The 22,587-nt window shown below is 30.2% G+C and overlaps 1 protein-coding gene and 1 pseudogene across 1 annotated transcript; one reads left to right on the forward strand and one right to left on the reverse strand.

The window, feature by feature from the left end:
- Positions 1–4,186: 4,186 nt before the first annotated feature.
- LOC150025413 (uncharacterized) lies at positions 4,187–6,400 on the reverse strand (annotated as a pseudogene).
- An 11,468-nt stretch (positions 6,401–17,868) lies between these two features.
- On the forward strand, positions 17,869–20,947 carry LOC137823382 (protein yippee-like). The gene is made up of 6 exons (XM_068628488.2): positions 17,869–17,991; positions 18,192–18,346; positions 19,906–19,949; positions 20,314–20,422; positions 20,534–20,589; positions 20,746–20,947. Exons 2-6 carry the CDS (start codon positions 18,251–18,253, stop codon positions 20,828–20,830), a joined length of 390 nt encoding a protein of 129 aa, XP_068484589.2. The 5' UTR covers positions 17,869–17,991; positions 18,192–18,250; the 3' UTR covers positions 20,831–20,947.
- The last annotated feature ends 1,640 nt before the right edge of the window (positions 20,948–22,587 follow it).

Consider the following 22,587-nt stretch of genomic DNA (forward strand, 5'->3'; position numbering starts at 1 on the left):
TATTTTTACAAAATATATACTTTCTATATTTTTAAAGTAATATTTTAATACAATAAACGTCACAAATGAAAAAAAAAATAGTTTTGAAAACAAATTTTATATAGATAAATATATGTTAAAACTATGGGAATATGATTATGATGTAGTTATAATAATACAAAGACAATTTAGACGGTGATTCAATTAAAATAAAAAAATAAATAAATTTGTATAATAATTTTTTTATTAAATATTAGTGTATATTCCATTAAATATTATTGAATATTTTTAAAATAAAACTAATAATATGCATTTAAATTTTGTTCTTATAATATCTACTTGTCACAAGTTCATTTTTATAATTATTTTTAATTCATATGTATAAAAAATCATATGAATTTTTTCAATAAATTTATTTTTAGCATAACCTTGTATCTCTTAGATTCTTCATCAAAATCTTTGCCTTTTAAAACCAGTTGTTCAATCTTTTTTCTAAAAGATATGAAAATAATAATAATAATAATAATAATTCAATTTCCCTTTTTTCATATTTTTTTTAACTTTTTGACAAAAGCTTTAGTCTTGAATGTTTATTTAAGCTATTATCTAGATGTCTCTTAAATCATTTAAATTATAAACATTGAATAATCTTATAATTTTCGAGAGTGCATACAAATTATATGTAAATGCATCATGAGTATGATGGTGGAGGTAGTTATTATGTTTGTCATTGCTATAACATGATAAACATTTCAATAAAAAGGAAAGAAAGATAACAAAGGAGTGATGATCGTCATGAGAAGAAAAAGACAACTTTGGAGACTAAAATGTAATAAAAAAAATTCATAGGATTGAAATGAAAAATAAATTTAACCTAAGAAAATAAATATAGAAAATAACTAAATTAAAAATTAACAAGGATATAAATGGTCAATAGTACAATTTGTAAAAAAAAAATAAAAAATTGTAACACCCTAAAAATTAACTATTCACTGTGTTATAAATTCATCAGAGATCTTATATAAAGTCTATATTTATTCTCTTCATTACAAGAAAATCATTAAATAGAAATCAGTTTTAGATACTAAAAAAATTAGTTGTTATATTGACTAAATCAAATACTATTTTAGAAACTTAAAAAATTATTGGTATCTAAATTAGTTTCTAATAAATAGTTTCTAAATTGGTATCTAATTAGTTACTAAAGTTTTAATTACCAAAGTTTTAGCTACTAATAGTTTCTAAAATGTTATAATAATACAACTTCTAAATATTTTAAACGTCATCCTTCACTAATTTCAATTCAAGATTCAAATAGTTTTTAAACAAAACATGATCACTCCATAGAACACCAAAATCTTGTGACCAAGTCACATTCATATCTAAATCATTCATCTAAGGTTATACAAAAAAACATAAATAACTCCCTTGACCTAAAATTTTCCCTTCAAAGCAAACTTCCAAATCCAAACAGTAACATTATACAAAATTTGGGGACCTTAAGCAAACTATCCAAACATTACCAAATTTCATTATAAGCTTAACCAAGTTAATACAATTGTAGATATAATTGGCTGCAAAAGGGGAACTTGAATGGAGTCTATACTCAATTCTACTTTTAGTTCTTATGTATCACATATTAAATAAATGGGATAGAGAAAAGTACACACAAAGATTTATACCGACTCATCCTAAAATCTAGGGCTATGTTCAACCTTCTTAAGCTCCCCGCTTAAGAGCCTTAAATATTATACACTATAAAACGTGTTCTTCACCTCTTCAGGTACACAAGTATTCTCCACCTCTTCAGTCACAAGTATTTTATATCTCTCCAGGTAATCTTAATCCCCTCCGAGACTAAGACCTCTCAACAAGTGAGAAAAACACTCTCGACAAGCGAGCAAACAATGAGAGCTCACAGGACAAACTTCACACAGTGAAGGATTTACAATATAAGGATCACTCACTGTGTGAAGGATTTACAATATAAGGACCTAATAACAAATATGAAATATTCTCTTATAACACTAATACAATGAAGGCTAGATAGAATGTAATAATCTCATTATGCTCGTATGCTTCGTTGTTGAGTTCTTCATCTTCAAGGTCTTTATATATTATTTCAGATGATGACCGTTGAAGCTTCAATTGTTCTTTTGTTCATATAGTCGTTGGATGCTAGATTAGGAAATATTTTCACTCGATTGATCTTTTGCGTCTTGGACTTCAATTCTATTTGAATTATTTCTTCTTTCAGTCCCAATGTGAATATTGAATCATTAGTTATGTGATCTGAGGGTATCCTTCAATTTTGTGCATTTTTCATCATCTTCAATATTGTCAGACGCTGAATATGGAAATTCTTGCTTTGTTTATATTCTTGTTGTCTTTGAGTATATGAAACGATTTGAATTGTTTCCTTTATGATCTTCTGATGTGAATGTTAACCCTTTAAAGCTTGTGACTTAAATCTTCAATCTATCTTTGTCACATATGTTTTCACTGTATTTATCTTGGATGTTGAGTGTGGAAACATTTGCTTTGTTTGTTGCATCACGAATATTCTCAAATACTTTCTCTTCTTGGAATGCTGATTTTTATTTATTAGGTGCTCCTTGAATTACATTCTTCATAGTGTAAATTACGCTTTTTTTTTTCATTTAGTCTCGTACATGTTCTTCAAATATCTTTTTTGTATTGACCCTTTTAGTTATTGGACGCTGAATAAGGAAACATCTTGGCTTGTGTTTTTTATGCTCATTCTCACTTGTTATTTTTTCAACTTAATCTCTTTTGAGATTTTTTTCTTTTTTTTTATGTGCAACAACTTTGAATGTCATCAATGACTTCCCATGATTTTTTCTCTACAATAACTTCATTGTATCTGTTAGACACGTGATAAGGAAACTTGTTTTCATTTTCCTCTACGTCTCGAAGGTTCCTAAAAACATATTAGGAAAATTTTTGTGATTACTAATGATTTAATATATTCAATTTCTTAGAACAAATATATCACTAAATAATGGCACCACTAGTCTTTAATGGAGACAATTATCAGATGTGGGCAATACATATGGAAACCTATCTAGAAGCATCGGATCTATGAGATGCTTTAGAAGAGGACTATGAAATTCATCCACTTCCAAGAAATCCCACTGTGGCACAAATAAAAACATAGAAGGAAAAAAAGACAATGAAATCAAAGGCAAAAGCATGCCTTTTTGAAGTTGTACCTCCTATGGTATTCATACGAATAATGTCCTTGAAGTCAGCAAAAAAGATTTGGGATTACCTCAAGGCAGAATATACAGTTAAGATTCATGGAATGCAAGTGTTGAATCTAATTAGGGATTTTGAATTGTAGAGAATGAAAAAGTCAAAATTAGTAAAAGAGTACTCTGACAGACTTCTAAGCATTGGCAACAAAGTGAGGTTACTTGGATCTAAGTTAAATGATTCAAGATTGTGGAAAAACTGCTTGTAACAGCTTCAAAGAGGTTTTAAGTCACCATAACAGTCCTGGAGAACACAAAGGACCTATCAAAGAAGAGTCGTGAGACAAGATGAAACAGTAGAAGGGGCCTTACAACCCAAGCATCAAGGTTACAACAAATGTAAAAAAAAAACAAACTGGAAGAACCAACCATCAAATGAAGAGAATTCATTTAGAAATCACCAAAAGGGTAAAGGAGGAGGCTTAAAGAAAACCTATCCACCTTGCCAACACTATGGAAAGAAAGGTCATCCACCATTCAAATGAAGGAGAAGACCTGATGCCAAATGTTCCAAATGCAACCAGTGTTGTCGATATCGGATAACAGATCATATCGGAGACCCCAAAAATCCTTTATAGAGTTATAGTTCAAAAAATAAAATAACAATAAAACATAAAAGAAATTGTCTTATGTTTCTAACTATCCGACTCTTCTTCAATCCCAACATAATTGTCTTCAATATTATCTATTGGGGCATATCCCTCCTCCTCTTCCTCTTCAAAGAAACTTTTGTCAAAGTTAAATATTTTTTCAAACTCAGAATTAGAGTTATCATGCAATTCATTCTCAACCTCAATTTGAATATTGTCTTTGCCCTTCGTTGTTGGGGATAAGATTGTAGCTGGACCTTTCTTAGAAGCATGGGAATAACCAATGACAATACCATCACCACTTGATGATAACTTTCTTTTACTGGTTGCTCCTCTCCCTATTTAAATTATTGGTTCTCCAACACCTGAAGCTTCATAAACAGTTGCTCAATTAAGAGTGGGATCATCATAAAAAACCAACTCATTTCCCCCCTTTTTAGTATCATTATCATCATCTACTTGTCTCACTAACCACTCATAGCACTCATCGATGTCATTGAGTACTATAGGGTCTATTTCATCCCTAATATTGTATCTTTGAGCAAGTTGTTGGTTATACTTTACGTAAACCAATTCATGCAACCTTTTGTCCTCCAGTCTATTCCTTTTTTTGGAATGAATCTGCAAGTATAATGTGCATTAATTTCTTTCTACATCTTACAAGATAATAATGAAATGAGTCTTATCATGAAAAATAATTATTACTTACTTACTCAAATACACTTCAATTGCACTCACACCCCAATGAACTACATGTCAAACTTAAAATCTTGATTGCTAACTTTTGTAAGTAGGGAGTTGCGTGCCCATAATTCTTCCACCATTGAGCTATAAGAGTAAAAAAAGTAACTTAGAATGTATGATATAATTTATATGTTAACGCAAATTAGAAAGCGTTTAACCGTCTCACCTGGGGTTGTGCTCTTCCTTGATTCTTTGGCAAAGTCATTACCAAACAGTCCACCTCCACTCTTATAAAGAGCCAACTCAGTCAAATATTTTGTTGGACATCTTTACTTGGCACCAACCTCTTGATGCAAGCATACAATCCATTTGTAACTTCCAAATCATATTCTATTTTCGGATTAGAATAATAAAACTCTAGATTCAAAAATGACCAACTGCATGCAAGGGGCAATGAAGTTGACATGCCCATCTATTATCAGTGACTGTAAATACATCTTTGTACTTACTTTCATGGTTATTGAATGACTTCATTATTGTTTCTTTGGCTTTCTCCATTGCTTCATATATATAACCCATACTTGCTTTTCTCTCTCCATCAACCAAACGAAGTACATGAATAAGAGAAGCCATGACTTTAAGAGTAAATACAACATGATTTCAAAATGAAGGTATAAGAACAAATTTTGTAGTTTCTTTCCCCTTAGCTTCCTTATACAACTTGTTCTTGCTCCATTCATCTAAAGTAAACATTTTTCTCAAATTCCTTTCTCTTAATACAACCTTTGTAATGTTAAATAAGAGGTAGCAAACCTTGTAACTGCATGTCTTACCAGTTCCCTCTTATTTGTAAATTGTCTCAATAAAATCAAGGAACTAAAATAACCATAGATGAAGTCAACAAGACTAACTCCTCTTTGAATCGTCTTCTTTATTAAAGGAATCTCTCCAATGACTTCAAGCATCAAATCTATACAATGGGCAACACAAGGAGTCCAATAAAGATTAGGTCTTTTTGCTTCCAATATTTACCAGCAGAGACATAATTACTATATTATCTGTGATAACTTGAACCACATTTTTTTCTCCAATATCCTTCACAAGGGCATCAAGCATCTCAAAAAGCTTTTCTCCTATCTTCAATCGAATTGACAAACATTATCACTACAAGAGAGTTCACCGAAAAGTTAATCAAACATCGTTACTTATGATCAGTCCATGCATCTAACATGATAGAACAACCATGCTTGCTTCGTTGCAATTTATGATCTTTCAACAACTTTTTGATGTACTCAACTTCCTTCTTGAGGAGTGGAACTCTAATCTCATGATAGATATGAGCTGGCAAATTAGGTTCATAAGCATCTACAACATCAATCATATCTCGAAAACTATTTAATCTTACAAGATTGAATGACAAGCCCGCTTGATACCAAAATCGAGCAATATATTGATGAATTGATGCCTTTAAGTTTCACATACTAATACTAGTATGCCTGAGTTGTTCTCTCTTTCTCTTCTCTATTGCAACATTTGGATTTCTAAAAAACACATCCATTGGTCCTTTTTTCCACCACTGTTTCTCCCCCTATCATTGATGGCAGTGGAAATTTCAACTTCATCTTCACTTTCAATATTATCATATGTCGCACCATATACAGGATTAATGGAAGAAGTGCTTGCTTTTTCTTTCAATAATTTCCAAAGGGCTTCTCTCACATTTTTTGGAGTCTTGGTGCAAGCAACAACATTGTCTTTCTTTGCCATCAAATGTTCTTTAGCCCTAGTAACTCCCCCTTTCATAATTTTCCCGCAATAGTTACAAACAGTTGTATTTAAATTTTCATCCAATGGATGACAATGTTTCTAGCCTGGATCACTTATGTGGAATGTTCTTGAAGTGTCCTATTCATAGGCCATTATGCTGGAAAACAAGAACATTTTTCTAAAAATAATTATATTAGGAGTGAAAAAGAAAAAGAAAGAGAAATAACAAGTAAAAAAATGACTTAAACAGTGGCGGCGGTCATCGATAGTGGCAACAGTCGACGACAGTGGGCAGTGGTGGCAGAGAGAAATAACTAGAGAAGTTGTGGTCGCTGTGGCAGAGTAGCAGTTGTCGCATAGATAAAAAAATGTGTTGGGGATGAAGATAGTTATAATTTTTTAAATGGACCCAAAATAAACCCAAATATCCCAATTTTAAGTAAGGTATGATTTTTAATTAGGGTTTCAGCCACACACCAAACAACACACAACATACAACACATTCTATATTTAAATTTTAATTAGGGTTTTATTAGATTAAAGTTGAAATGGGTCTTTGGTCCAAAGTCCAAAGTTGAAATGGGTGCACGCTTCTTCCTTATGCACAGCGTCACCGCAACTTCTCCTTCCTTATGAGCAACGCTACCGTAACTCCTTCTTTTCCATGCTTCATCATCGTCAAAGCGTGCACTGCTGCTGCCATCGTCTTTTTCTCCTTTTTTTATATTTCTGCTTTACGTTAGCACTCCAAGATGTCAAAAGCAATTGCCATGGGCTGCCATGAAAATCCGCTTCATCGCTGCCTTGTTGTGGTGGTGGTCATAAAATCCGTCACCACCTTCCACCATGGTGCCGCCATAACCGAAAACTGATAACACTGCATGCAACCAACTTGGACATGAAGTAGTGATATGCAAAAACAAAAATCAGGTTAAAGAGGTAAATGCTTAAGTTACTGATCAAGAAGAGGAAGATCAACTGTTTGTATCCACTTAGTTGGCTGGTTGAAAGTGGTTGCATCAACCACATGACACATGACAAGGAACTCTTCAAGGATTTGAGAATTACTGAAATTAAAAGGGTGAGGAATTGAAATGGTGAACACCTAGCTGTAAAAGGAAAAGGCATAGTAGTTATCACAAGCTATAAAGGTACAAAAATCATTACAAATGTTCTTTGTGTGCTAGAGATTGATCAAAATCTTTTGAGTGTTGGTCAATTGTTGGAAAAAAGGCAATAAAGTGATGTTTGAAAATAAACATTGCTTAATCAAAGATGTTGATGGCAGATATTTGTTTAAATTTGAAATGAAGGTCAAGAGTTTTGTTCTCAATCTAATGGAGGAGGAGCACGTGGCCTTTAAATCCAAAGAAAGTACCACTGAAATTTGGCACAAAAGACTCGGGCATTTTCTTAGAAATTGCAGCTCATTCACACTAATCTTTGTGGTCCTCGAAGAACACCATCATTAAATGGTAACCTTTATTTTATAGCCTTCATTGATGATCTAACAAGAATGTGTTGGATTTTCTTTTTGAAACAAAAATCAGAAGTTGTTGGTGTATTTATGAAATTCAAGGTCAGGGTGGAAAATGAAAGTGGTTGTACAATTCATATTTTAAGATCTGATAATGGCAAGGAGTACACTTCAGAAACTGTCAATCATTTTTGTGAGGAGGCAAGAATTGAGCATCAATTAACAACCCCATACACTCTACAACAAAATGGAGTTAGTGAGAGGAGAAATAGATTTATAATGGAAATGACATGTTGCATGCTTCATGAGAAGAATCTCCCAAAGAAATTTTGGGCAGAAGCAGCAAACACTATTATATTAATAAAATTGAATTCCAACAAAGGCAGTGAAAGATCAAACACCATTTGAAGCTTGGTATGGATACAAACCATCTCTAAAAATTCTTAAAGTGTTTGACTGCTTGTGTTTCACTTATATTCCACAGGTCAAACGTGACAAGCTTGACAAGAAGGCAACAACTGGCATTTTTATTGGCTATAGTACTGGTTCCCAGGCTTACGAGGTGTTTCAACCAGAAACTGGACGTATTATTATGAGCAAAGATATTTATTTTGTGGAAGATGAACAATGGAGTTGGGAAGACTCAAATAGGGCAAATCAAATTCCAAGTAAATCAAGGCATTTATCCACAGTCAACCCTTTAGAGCAACATGTAAATGAAGAATGACAGAATGAATTAACAAATGATACACCGATTAGAGGTACAAAATTACTCTATGATATATATCAGAGATGCAATGTGGATGTTTGTGAACCTGCTAGATACCATGATGCAAAACATGATAAACATTGGATGGCTACAATGAAGGAAGAGTTGTCAATGATTGAGAAAAAAAACTTGGGAGATGGTTGATAGACCACATGACAGGAAAATAATAGGAGTGAAGTGGGTATTTAAGACTAAGTTAAATCTTGATGGCTCAGTCAACAAGCTCAAAGCAAGGCTAGTAGTTAAGGGATATGCTCAAGTGTTTGGAATTGATTATTCAGATACATTTGCACCGGTTGTTAGGCTTGACACAATCAGATTGCTTCTCGCTCTCGCTGCTCAAAATAATTGGAAAGTGTTTCAGTTGGATGTCAAATCAGCATTCCTAAATGGATTTTTACAAGAAGAAATTTTTATTGAGCAACCTGAAGGATTTGTGGACAAAGGAAATGAAGTGTACTTACTAAAGAAGGCAATGTATGACCTGAAACAAGCTCCAAGGGTAATCTTGATCGACGCAAAATTTGATAGTTGTCGTTTTGCTGTCAAATTAATATGATTCTAGTATAAACTTGTCTAACACTAGAGAGATGATAGTATAATTCTGGCCAGATGACTCCAAGTCGTCTCCCAAGGAATCTAATAGTAAAATCAGTATATCAATGTTTAGAATCTATCTGCAAACAATAAAAGTTAACAATAACAATAATAATAAAAAGGGGTTGAGATAGTTATGCAAAAAATATAAAAGAGATTAAAATAAATAATAAAAAGAGGTTGATCCCCAAGTTCTTCCATCATTGAATTCTTCACAGGTTCTCTAAAGATTAATCCTTTATCAATCCTCCAACAGAGCTAAACCAAATTGAACATGCGTCGATCTAATTCAACTCAAACTCACCAGTAAAGCATGCGTCTACTGCTTTAATCAATACCCACTTTGTTCCATGTGTACACTCCACGGGAATGCTTATCTCTTCTCTCTTGAATCATGCGCCCAAGAAATTAATAAGAACAATGCGAACTAACTAAGGAACCAAAGTTTAAGATAAGGAAGACTCTCAATCATGCGTTCAAGTACAACCTCTCACAAAAACTAGTTTTCCAGGAGATTAGACTATTAAAACAACTGCTATAGAAATTTTTATTGACCAAAACCTCAGAGCTCAATGGGAAATTACAAAGGAATCAACCAAAAAGGTTTAGCCTTCCATGTGGAGGCAAAACAAAAGAATTACAAAGAAGAACAGAAACTAAGAAAACTCTATGAAGCTCTCTGATAGTTGTCGTTTTGCTGTCAAATTAATATGATTCTAGCGTAGACTTGTCTAACACTAGAGAGATAATAGTATAATTATGGACAAATGTCCCCAAGTCGTCTCCCAACGAATCCAATAGTAAAATCAGTTGATCAGGGTTTAAAATCTATCTGCAAGCAATAAAAGTTAGCAATAACAATAAAGATGAAAAAGGGGTTTGAGATAGTTGTGTAAAAAATATAAAAGAAATTAAAATAGCAAATAAAAAGCGGTTGATCCCAAGTTCTTCCACCATTGAATTCTTCACAGGTTCTCTAAAGATTAATCTTTTCTCAATCCTCCAACAGAGCTAAACCAGATTGAACATGTGCCGATTTGATTCAACTGAAACTTACTAGTAAAGCATGCGTCTACTAGTTTAATCAATACCCACTTTGTTCCATGCGTATACTCCATGGGAATGCTTACCTCCTCTCCCTTGAATCATGCGCCCAAGAAATTAATTAGAACAATGCGAACTAACTAAGAAACCAAAGTTTAAGATAAGGAAGACTCTCAATCATGCGTTCAAGTACAACCTCTCACAAAAACCAGTTTTCCAGGAGATTAGACAATAAAAACAACTGCTATAGAGAATTAAAAATCGAAACTTTTATTGGAACAAAACCTCAGAACTCAATGGGGAATTACAAAAGAATCAACCCAAAAGGTTTAGCTTTCCATGCGGAGGCAAAACAAAAGAATTATAAAGAAGAAAATAAACTAAGAAAACCCTATGAAGCTCTTTTTTCTCTCCTTGATGCTTGTGTCCTTTTATAGGCTTTTCTGCTCTAAGGATCTTGAGAGAATATTGTAGTTTATATTTTGTTAACCGTTTCCAAGTTTCTATCTTTCCAGAATTCTTGTATTTTGCAGAAGATTTGCTTCCAATTCTGTTTCTGAGATATTGTAGATTTTATTTTCTCTTTCTTCTCCTCAGAATTTGTTTTCTGTTTTGGTTCAAGAAGGAACTTGGACTTTTGCATATTTGACCCATTCACAAAGGTAGATGCTTCAAATAATTTACCCTAAAAACACAAAATTACCAAAGATAATAGTTAAGGCCCGAATAAACCCAATTATATGAATATTAATTAAAACAATGGATTTATTTATTATTATATTCCAATAATCTATGATTAAGGCTATTGTGTGTGAATAAATATATACTCATCACTCTCTCTTTTCTCCTTGATGCTTGTGTCCTTTTATAGGCTTTTTGCTCCAAGGATCTTGTGAAAATATTGTAGTTTATATTTTGTTAACAGTTTCCAACTTTCCACAATTCTTGTATTTTGCAGAAGATTTGCTTCCAATTCTGTTTCTAAGATATTGTAGATTTTATTTTCTCTTTCTTCTCCTCAGAATTTGTTTCCTATTTTGGTTCAAGAAGCAACTTGAACTTTTGCATATTTGGTCCATTCACAAAGGTAGATGCTTCCTACGGATAATTTACTCTAAAAACACAAAATTAACAATAATAATAGTTAAGGCCCAAATAAACCTAATTATATGAATCTGAATTAAAACAATAGATTTATTTATTATTATAGTCCAATAATTCATTATTAAAGCTATTGAGTGTGAATAAATATATACTCATCAAACAAGCTCCAAGGGTCTGGTATAGTAGAATAAATGATCATCTAATTAGTCTAGGATTTGACAAAAGTTTATTTGAACTTACTCTATATGTCAAGCATGATGGTGCAGACATTATAATCATCTCTCTTTATGTAGATGATTTCTTAGTCACTGGAAATAATCTTAATCAGGTAAATTAATTCAAGTTAAACATGAAGAAGGTCTTTGAAATGACAGACATTGGCCTGATGACTAACTTTCTTAGGATGGAAATTAAGCAAAGTCAGAATGAAGTATTTATCTGTCAAAAGAAGTATGCAAAATAAATACTTAAAAAGTTTCGGATGGAAGATTGCAAGGCAATGGGCACTCCCATGAATCAAAAGAAGAAGCTGCTAAAAGAAGATGGATCTGCCAAAGTTGATGAAGTTGAATTCAGAAGCTTGATAGGATGTCTAATGTATTTGATAGCAACCAAACCTGACATTCTAAATGCAGTAAGCATTCTATCTAGACTCGTGCATTGCCCAAATCAGACTCACACGAGGGCTGCAAAGAGAGTCATCAAATACATCAAGGGAACTTGGAACTTTGGAGTTAAGTTCTTGAAGCATGGGGAGTTCAAGTTAACTGGTTTCTCTAAAAATGATTAGGGAGGTTCAATTGATGGCATAAAAAGTACATCTTGTTGAACATAGGCTTTGATGTCTCCAAATCCAAGTGGATTGCTTGAAGACTATGTTGTTGCTTGTGTGTGTGTTTTGTGTAATTTAAATTTGTTAATCCACTCATAGTTATGATCCAAGGTTGCTTTATTCAAGTTCTCTTGAAAAATATATGTTTTCTAAAGAAAGTGGAAAATCAACCTGTTGAACTGTCGTTTCAACCAGTTGTTTTACACTTAGTGTTTTTGAAATTGGTTGACCTTGTTGTCAAGCCAATTTAACTGATTGTTTCATATTTTCAATCGGTTGATTTTGAAAATCCTTAACAAAATTTAGTTAAACTGTTTTAATCTATTTTAATTGTTTTAAAACTGATTTGGCTCTTGCATTAAATGTTTTTAATAACTTATTGGAGTTTAAATAATCAGTTTTACGCTCCTGGTTGTTAGTGATTCAGATTATATCTTCCAAATCAGTTTTTCCAAGATTACTTCAAGCTTTGGATTCTTTCTAAGAGTGAAATAGGATTGTGTTGTACTCTTTCTGTTCAATCTATGATTGTACCAAGTGTTATCATTCCTTTTCTCTCTTGACTATTATATTTCTGTAAGAACTGGTGTTGTGCAGATCCAGAGGTTGTTCGAGATTTATGGTGTTGTTTGTCAAAGGTGGTGTGTATTCTTGAAGGGTTCAAGATCATCACTTTGGTGTGTGTTGTGTAATCAAGGTGTTTGATTGCTTAGTGGAATTCTTAGAGGTTTCTGAGAATTGGATGTAGCTCTTGATAAAGAATGAACCAGTATAAAACTTTCTGTGTTGATCTTTCTATCCCTTATCTCATTTAAATTTGTTCTTCTTTGATCTTAATAATTGCTAATAAAAACAACCGATTGATTTTCTGAAATCATATTAAACAGATTTTTTTTTGGCATAACTGATTTCTCCTTCATTGATTTCTCATTGGCTTTCAATCTACCTTCAACATTTGTGAAAATCTTTCATAAATAATTCACCCCCTTTTGTTTAAGGCCTACAGTTTTAACACATTTGTATATTGTTTTAGCCTTGAATCAGGGATGTTTTCATGAAGCTCAAAGAAGCAAGAAACAGTAGCTCAATCCATTGCTGAGGCAGAGTTTGTTGTTGCATCGACTACTGTGTAAGATCCTGACTGATCTAAATTTGGAGCATAAGCAAAGCACAAAGATTCTTGTTGATAACCAAGTTGCTATTGTAATCTCTAACAATCCAATTTTTCATGGCAAAACTAAGCACTTTAATATCAAGTTATTTGTTGTAAGAGAAGTGCAGAAGAATGGTGATGTGTCTCTTTGTTACTGTACAACTGAAAATCAAGTTGCAGATATCCTCACCAAACCATTGCCACTTAGTAAGTTCGAAAGCTTTAGGAAGAAACTTGGAGTTTGCAGCATCTAAACAATGAGGAGTGTTAAGTCACATGTTTAAATGTTGTTACTTATTCTTTTTCAGTTTTTTGATAATGTTTAACTTATTCAAAGTAGTGCCACTTGATTCTAGGAGTTAGTTATTTCTTTTCTTTGATCATGTATCTGATTTCTTTGCTTATTTTTAGGATACAATCCTTGTTTCAGTTATGTGAAAGGATCATGGATATTAGTATTTTAGCTTTGAAGTATTTTAAATAAATTGATTTCTTCCAAAGTTCAATTGTGTGCATTTGTGTGTGTTCTCTATAAACGCCAACATTAAGAAATCTTTTTAAACACCAATTTAGTTTTCAATCAAAAATGCTTTCAACCTTTAGCACAATTATGGAAATTGGACTCGCAGTTGCTGATAACTGAAGTGATGGAAAATACCCTTTGTTTGACCAACCTTCCTCTTGGTTTATATCGAATTAATGTCCCAGTGTATTTTTCCTCTGTCTCAAATAGGTGATCTAGGCCAAACCCACATTTTTTCAAGATTTTTCCATATTTCTGGATAAAGGTCCTTGTCAAATTTCCTAAGAGGATATTGATGTGACCAAACTTTACAATCCACAGCTTTGCCATATTTCAAAATGAACAAAGATATCTCACACCAACCTCTTCGTAACCAAATATCAAATAACGCTCATGTTATTTGAGCCAAGCTTGCACTAATATATGCAACATTAGATATCAAAGAAAATGAATCCATAGAACTTTGAGATATGTGCAACTGAATCAAAATGAAAATATTTCCATATTTATTGGAAGGACAACCCTTAGTTTCTAATGAATATGATGTGAGTGCCAATATTTATAGATTATTTTATTATTCTTCTCGCAATAATATTCTTAAATTCAAAATGTACAATCGTGTTAATCACCTCACTGTCACTCATGTGGTGTCTCAAGATTTCACTGTATGTTTCAACATGGAATATTGATTGTAAAAATGGCTTGCAAGGCGACCAAACTCAATAAAATAAAAATTGCTACTCTTCTCATCGAAGCACGTCATTTTTGCTTTATCAAAGGTAAGTGCAACATCAATTACTAGAAATCTCTGCTTAGAACTAAGATCAAGATTCACCACTACCTCATTCCACCCAATAACATAGGCTAAAGGATTCATCCTCATTCTTATGAAAGGATAAATATAGCTCATCCAAACACGGGCTTTCTTAATATTAGTTATAATACCAAATGCCACATCTTCACCACTTTTGTCAAACTAAGGTCTCTGAGCTCACTCAATCATCTACAAAACATTAAACATTTTTCTAAAAAGGTCTTTAGTTTTATTTGTATCTAATAGGGTTAAATATTCTTCAAATTTGAATCCACCAATTACTTCTCTTTCATTTTTTCTAGAAACTCATTAGTCATAACATACATATTACAACTAATTTGAGTTGAAGACACAAAATTCTCCAAATTTAGCCTCCTAAAATCCTCGATCAACTTTAGCTCTTTAATCATAATGTTGACACTTGTATCTTACGACTTTAAGCATCTACAACAACATTTGATTTCCTTGGATGGTCCTCATCTAAAAATCATAATCTTCAATACTCCATCCATTTTCTATGAAAAAAATTGTGCATCCTTCATTACTTGGTCTACTATCATCTAGCTTGCATTATGTACTCTCACTAACTGTGGAAAAGGAACCAATTGTATAACAATCCTACTTCATTTCTACTTAGCTACATCCAACTGTTGTGATATTCTTCCAAGTCGTTGATGCTTCACTTCGACATTCCAACAAGTCAAACAAACGAAGATGTATTGAGCCACCTTACTCTTTATGTTGAGTCATCAAAAGAACTTCTTCGATACATCTTAGTTATGTCTCATGAAAATTAATTTGTTCATAAAACTTTCATACTAGATCCTTTTCTCTAACTTCTTATTTATAGGTATAGAAATTCTATTGTGAACCTCAAAACTGCATTTACTTTCGTCATGAAATACTTAGTCTGTTTAGTACTTGACACACAATTAAATAATTTTAACAAAAGTGTATATATGCAACATTAAAATCTGCTTGTAGGTTAGAGGTATCATTTATATTGTTAATGTTTAATAGATGAATTTGTGAAAAATATGTAAATAATTTATAATGTGTTTAGATAGACAACTTTAAAAAATTAATGCACTTTCAAATAAAATTGAAATTATTTTAGACAAAATATGTTGTTTGAGTAAAAACAAATTAAATTGTAAAACTTTACAAGAGTAATTGAATTTTAAAATTTTATTCTATTCTTAACTAAGATCATACATAATTGATTTGGTCTTTAAGGTGTCATCATTTCAACATATTTTTTTTATTGATGTTATAAATGTTTCACTTAAAATTTTAAATGTGAGTTTAGTCCCTCGAGGAAATTATTTTAAAAAAATATCAACAATATATTTTTTTATTGACTTTTGTCATTATTATTTTTTAATCGATATTTGAAAGGATTATTTTCTTTATTAACGACAACAGTATTTTTTTCATCAATAATTTATCATTATTTGCTATTGTTGATGGAAAATCTTTCAACCAATCTTAACAATGATTTTCCTTATCATTTTTAGTCATAAAATTTGTTTACCAAAACAAAATTATTAAATATAAATTAATTTTAAAAATAAAATAAATAAATATTTATTTTATTAACTAAATTATATATTAATTTATAAAAAAAAATTATTAGTATCTAATATAATTTTTATTATTAATAAAAATTTATAAACTAATTTTTAAATTGATATCTATTTACTTACCATTATTTTATCTATTATATAATTAATTAGATATCAATTTAAAAATTAGTTTATAAATTTTATTAATATTTAGGTACCAATATTTTTTTTCTATAAAATAATATATAATTTAATTAATATAATAATTAATTATTATTTTATCTTTCAAATTGTTTATATTTAATTAATTTCTTATAATAGAAAAAAGTCAAGAAAAAACTTTACAAACAATAACGTCATATAAATAACTTTGATGAGCGATATTAACTAGAAATAATTTTAAATAATATCAATATAAAATAAACTCTATAAAATAAATAAATCTTAAGTTCTAATATAAAATTCACAATAATATCAATTTAATAAACATAAAAAGAATAAATTAAAACACAGTGGATAGGGAAAAAAAGAAGAAATTATCTAACAAAATAGTATGAATGAAAAAAGTAAATTTATCATATTTTTAAATAAAATTAAATTTTAAGTATTTAGAATGTTTAATTTTTTATAATTAATTTTTTTATATAATAAATAAAATCAAAATTATAAAAAAATTATAAGAGAACCTAATAGTAAATACAAAGGCGTGATTGCGCTTATATTTTCCTTAATAATAATTATTAAAATAACAAAATGATTATTTAATTTAATATTGAAATTATAAAAATATGTACTTAATAAATAGTGATAGAAATAAATATTTTTTATTAACTTTTATAATATTATAATTATATAAAATTATTTTGTAGTTTTCTATTTATCATAGATAATAGTTCCTTACCTATTATATTACTAAATTAATAAAGTTTGTTGCTACTATAAAGGTAAAAGTAAAAAATGTACACAAAAGACTGTTACAAAAATATACTCTACATTATTAATTATCATTGTGATAATTTATTATATATCATTGAACTAAAAAGTTTGTTGTGTTTACAAAGATAAAATCATTAAAAGAATGTCAGTATTAATTATTATAGACAAAGAAAACATTATCAAATATTTATACTTTTTGAATATTAAATATTAAATGTTTTATCTACTCTTTCCAGTCTATTCATATATTTTTAACTTTAAAAATGTTTTAGCATAAAAAGTATAAAAATGATCTAAATAACACACAATTTGATTTTGATATTATTATTATTATAAAATGTCTACATTTTTGTTAATTAAAATTTATTTTAGATATTCAAAGCAATGGTTATAAAAGTTAATTACTTTCAATGATATAATAACACTAAATCAAAATCAAAATGAATTATAAGAAAAAAAATTATAATGAAATGAGGAGGTTTTTTTACAATAAGATAAAGAGGTAGCTGAAGAAAGAAAAATAAAATAAAAGTAAAAACTATTTCCCTTAGTAACTGACAGTGCAATAATATATATATATATATATATATATATATATATATATATTTCATAATATAGAGGGATATTTCTTCCTCTACTCTATTACATTGTTGAACCACTAGTCATTCATTCTAAAATGAAATATTTGAATTAATTATTGAGGTGACATGCACACAGACATTTAAAGAAGACACACACAAAGTTTTTAACTAGTGTCATCATTCTCAAAGCCTAAGCATAACCCTTTCCTATCAGATTGTAAACATTCATTATATTGCAGCACCACTACCACTTTTCTCTCCTTCACACTACCCTTTCTGCTCTTTCTCTTCCACTTTTCTGGTAACCTTTCCATCAAAACCCATTTTCTCATTCACAATCATTTTATTTTTTTTATCTTAATTTTTTATTATTTTTTTGTCTCTTGGGTGTTACATTGCATGCTTTCAATTTAAATTTTCAATTTTTAAGAATTTTCTGACTTGACACTATCTGGGTTCTTTTTGTTTCTTATTTTTTCTTTTGCTGGGTGGTTATTTTAGGAGTGTTTGGGTTAACTGTTTTGTGGATGATCCCAAGTTGATAGATTGTAAAGAGAGACATGGAAAGACTATTCTTGATCAATCTGGAAGGAAACTTCTATAGCTGCAAACACTGCCAAACACATTTTGCTCTTGACGGTGACATTATCTCCAAGGTTTTTAAATCTTTATTCCCTATTTTTCCTTTCCTTGAACTTCAATTTGATTTCTAATGTACAATTTTTTGACGATTTTGGGTTTTTACTAGATAACTAGTTGATATGTATGTAAGGTTTTTGTAGTTTGTTCCTTACTACTGGTTGACCAGTGGAAGAACATAGTGTGGTAAACTCAAGTGGGGAATAGAAGATATCAGTGAGATTATCACGCCCAATTAATATATTTTATCTAGGTGGGTTTATGAAACAGTGGCATTTCTGAACAGTGTCTGTGTCAAACAATGTTAATGGCACATGTAAATGAACAAGTACTGCTGATGGTTAAAAGTAGAACATCAACAAGTATCTTGAAATTGGAAGCATATATAGATATTTTAGTATTTGGAAACCTTAGAAAGGAAATTCTTAAAATGTACTTTGTGCGGATTCCTAATTTTTTTTTTTTTTGTGTTGATGTTTATGTGGTGTCACGTTTCATTTCATGTAAAGTGGCTTTTGTTTTTTGGTTGTGGTGAATGGAAATGTTATACTATGCTGTTGGGTTGATAAATTATCCTTGTGTTAGCTGTGGAAGGATGTGCTATTTTGGACTAATTATAAATGTGTTTTGAGAGAGAGTGGTAAAGTATCAGTCTTTAGTAGTTCTTCTATTTTAGTGTGGGATTTTGTTAGTTCGAAACTGTAATGGCATGGAACAGATTTTCTTGCATAGATGAATATCTTGATTCAATGATGATATAGTTGTATTCCTTTTTAGGACAATTGTAATTGGTACAGCCATGTAAACGAATTATATAGTTTTATTTGTAATTTTTCATACAAGGTATGGCAATAAATAAATGAATCAAAAAACCACAATGTACAAATTTGAGGATGAAATGTTTGAAAGACCTCTTCAAATAGACTATATATCTTTAAAGACTTCTAAAATTGACCCTTTGATGGAATTTCCTAATTTAACTCTGCATTTATATTTGAATGATCCTGCTCTTAGTCCTAGGGAACATGGTAAAATCTTTTTTTTTTCATTTAACATCCCTATCTGAACTTGTTTAACAATGGATTTTGCCTCTATCAATGAATTCAAATATCATAAATCAAGATTTATTTGCCAACTATGTTTTGATCTGAGTCTATTTAAGCATTGGTATATGATGCCTTCACTTGAAACTTCTAGAGCATTAAGATTATTCTCTCCCTGATTCTGTTATACATTTTGCAAAATCATTTTGCTAAGAAAAGTTTTGGGAAAGATTAGAATAGTTGCTGTTCCAACTTCCCTTTGTTGCCACTATGTAGTTTCTTTTATCCACTACCGTGGTCCTCTAGTGTCACACATAAGGCTTTGTCTTAGACTACTCTGGTACCGTTGTAGGTAAACTTGAAGGGAAAAGAGAATCACTTTAGGTTTTGTTGATTTATTGCTTGTTGCTTCGGGAGGCATTCAGGTGCCAAAATGTATTTGAATCCTTGATTATACAGTGGATTTTGCAAACTAAATGTATGATTAAAATTTGGAACTTGTATAGAATCTAACCCCACTTTTCTTCTCTTAGTCTTTCCATTGCAGGCATGGGAAAGCTTATCTTTTTGATAAAGTGTAAGTGTTATTGGACTTCCTCACTACCACATGAACATAAGCATTTGTTGGTGTGGATGTAGAACCTTTATTCCTTTAGGATTCTTGTGCCAATATGCATATAGCCAATATACTTATGAATTATGGCTCAAGTAGCATAGCCCCCTCTTTTACTGCCAATAAAATTTCCTCTCTATAAAAAATTGAAAGCTACTTTGTTGTGGAATTTGTGACATTTTTGACAAAAACATATACTTGTTTCCAAATCTTGAATGCACCAATACTGCAATTGCACCGGATGAAAATTGAAAAATTAAGATCAGTATTAGAAGTTGTTTGCTGTATATGAATGCTTAAAATAACATGTTAATCCATGTTATGACAGTGTGAATGTCACAATTGGTGAGAAAGAAGAACGGATGATGATCACCGGATTGCACACTGTTGTTGACATATTCTGTGTTGTTTGTGGGTCCATTGTTGGATGGAAATATGTAAGAACTGGTTTCTAAAGCTCATGTTTTGCAATTTACTTTTTGCTCATCAAAACGCCATTGTATTGGGAAACTTTTGTTGTGAATATGTTTTACTTTATTTCATTTTAGGAGGTTGCTCATGAGAAGACTCAGAAGTACAAAGAGGGAAAGTTTATCCTTGAAAGGTAACCAGTTAGTTAATCTATATTTAGGCACACTCTACAACTGTGATTGAAGAGCAACATTAAAAACACATAAGAAACTGCATTTAAACTGTGTACTTTTAAAAAAAAAATTCCTTAGTTCAGATTTTGATGGAAAGTGCTTTATTATTTGAGTAGGTATAAGGTATTGGGACCTGATGGAAGCCTCTACATGGCAGCTCGTGAAGCTCGTGCTGCATTGAGTGATGCTGATGATGTTTGAAAATTTGCTCATTCCATCTTTAAATTGTACATTCTTCCTCACCTTAGAAATACTATATTTGCAATGCACATCTCAGAGCTTGTGAAAGTTAAGTTAACAAATCAATGGCTTCCACCATTCCAAGAATGATTTACTGTTTCTTGGAGAACACGTTTCATAAAAGAGGAATTTAGTTTTTTTTAGAAATTTAAAGTTGGTAAAATATATTTTCTAGAACAGAAATCATGTTTCCCTGAGGTGGTTTTGGACCAAGTTTCTCAAAAGAATATTTTCATGAAAAATGTAAGAATGTAACTTTTTATATTTAGTACATATTTTTCAAAAACCAAAACCCAAATACAAATAATTGAATTTGTTAAGAATTGAAATGATGATACCCTTTAGTTTACGTGTATTTGTCATTAGTATTGAGCAAATAATTTAAATGTTGTAATTTTTTTGTAATTAAACAATTTTAATGTTGAAATATGTTAGTATAGTAGATTGTAGTTAAATAAAATGAAAGAAAAAAAATCATATAGTTTTATAAAAAAAAATAGTTTTTTTCTAAAAGCAAAATATAATCTATTTAAAATATAAATGAAATTATTTAAAAATAAACAAAAATTATAAAAGTTGTGATGATTATTGTAGCAATTGTTTGGAAGTTGAAACAAAAAGTTGATCGACAGCAGCTCCCGTAACATATGGGGCCGCTTCTTCCTGCACGTTCAACCCTATTCCAAAATTGTCCTTCTTAGAAAGAAAAGGTAAAATATATGAAGTTTATGGTGTAATGCACTTTATATTTTCTTTTATATAATTTGATATTTTTTTTAAATTAAGGATTAACTTTCTAATTATATAATTTAAAAGTATTTTTCAAATTTAGGATTAGTTTCTAAATTACATAATTTATAAAAAAAAATTAATATAAAATTAACATTCAGATATGTAATCCAAAATATATCTAAATTATATAATCTAGTGTGTGATTATATAATTCAGAATATATATATATATATATATATATATATTTTATTTTTTAAATTATTTTCAGATTTTATAAATTTGAAAAACATTAGAAAATATCTTTTGAATTATAGTGACAAATCAATAAAAAAAAGAGTGAGATCCTTGGAGGTTTCGGGATGAGATAAAATGAAAGAAGAAAGATGGTAAAAAGGGTATGTGAGATTTTAAAGATTAATTTATTTGTTTATTGAAAAATAAAAAATATTTTCACATTTAATATGAGTGTCGCAATAATATATGGAGGTGCAGGAAGAAGCAGCCAACATATGGATATGCGGTCTTGCAGAAATTGGGCTGACCCTGTGGAGGGATAAAAAATCTCATCATTTTTTTTCTTTCACAATATAAAAGACAAGAACATATGTATATTCCTACATAAATTCAACAATATATGTACCTAATTTTTACTTTTAGATTTATTTTATTTTCATATCTTTAAATTTAAAATATAATTATTTTTAAATGTATCACATTTATTTTGAATTTATAAACTAATTTGACTAACCTAAGTTCTCCGTAAATATTTTAAATGAACTTATTTTAAAAGTTTTTAATTTATTATAAACTATCGGCTAGTTTAGCTAATTTCTAACTTGTAACCTATATAATCTGCTTCTATTATTACCTCTTATATTTCAATACATTTTTTATTACTTTTAATTATTTTTATCTATTATTACTCATTTAAACTTTATAGAAACACTTAGTTATTTTAATTTATATATGTATACATATATAAGAGG

Source organism: Phaseolus vulgaris, chromosome 8, assembly GCF_051622355.1.
Source record: "Phaseolus vulgaris cultivar YP4 chromosome 8, ASM5162235v1, whole genome shotgun sequence".
NCBI classification, from domain to species: domain Eukaryota; kingdom Viridiplantae; phylum Streptophyta; class Magnoliopsida; order Fabales; family Fabaceae; genus Phaseolus; species Phaseolus vulgaris.

Bases quoted from the DNA above. Each gene is read 5' to 3' on its own strand.
- LOC137823382 (XM_068628488.2), top strand. From the start codon at position 18,251: ATGGAAAGACTATTCTTGATCAATCTGGAAGGAAACTTCTATAGCTGC. The intron at 18,347-19,905 runs GTTTTTAAATCT...TTCTTCTCTTAG, and splicing joins ACGGTGACATTATCTCCAAG to TCTTTCCATTGCAGGCATGG. The intron at 19,950-20,313 runs GTAAGTGTTATT...ATGTTATGACAG, and splicing joins GCTTATCTTTTTGATAAAGT to TGTGAATGTCACAATTGGTG.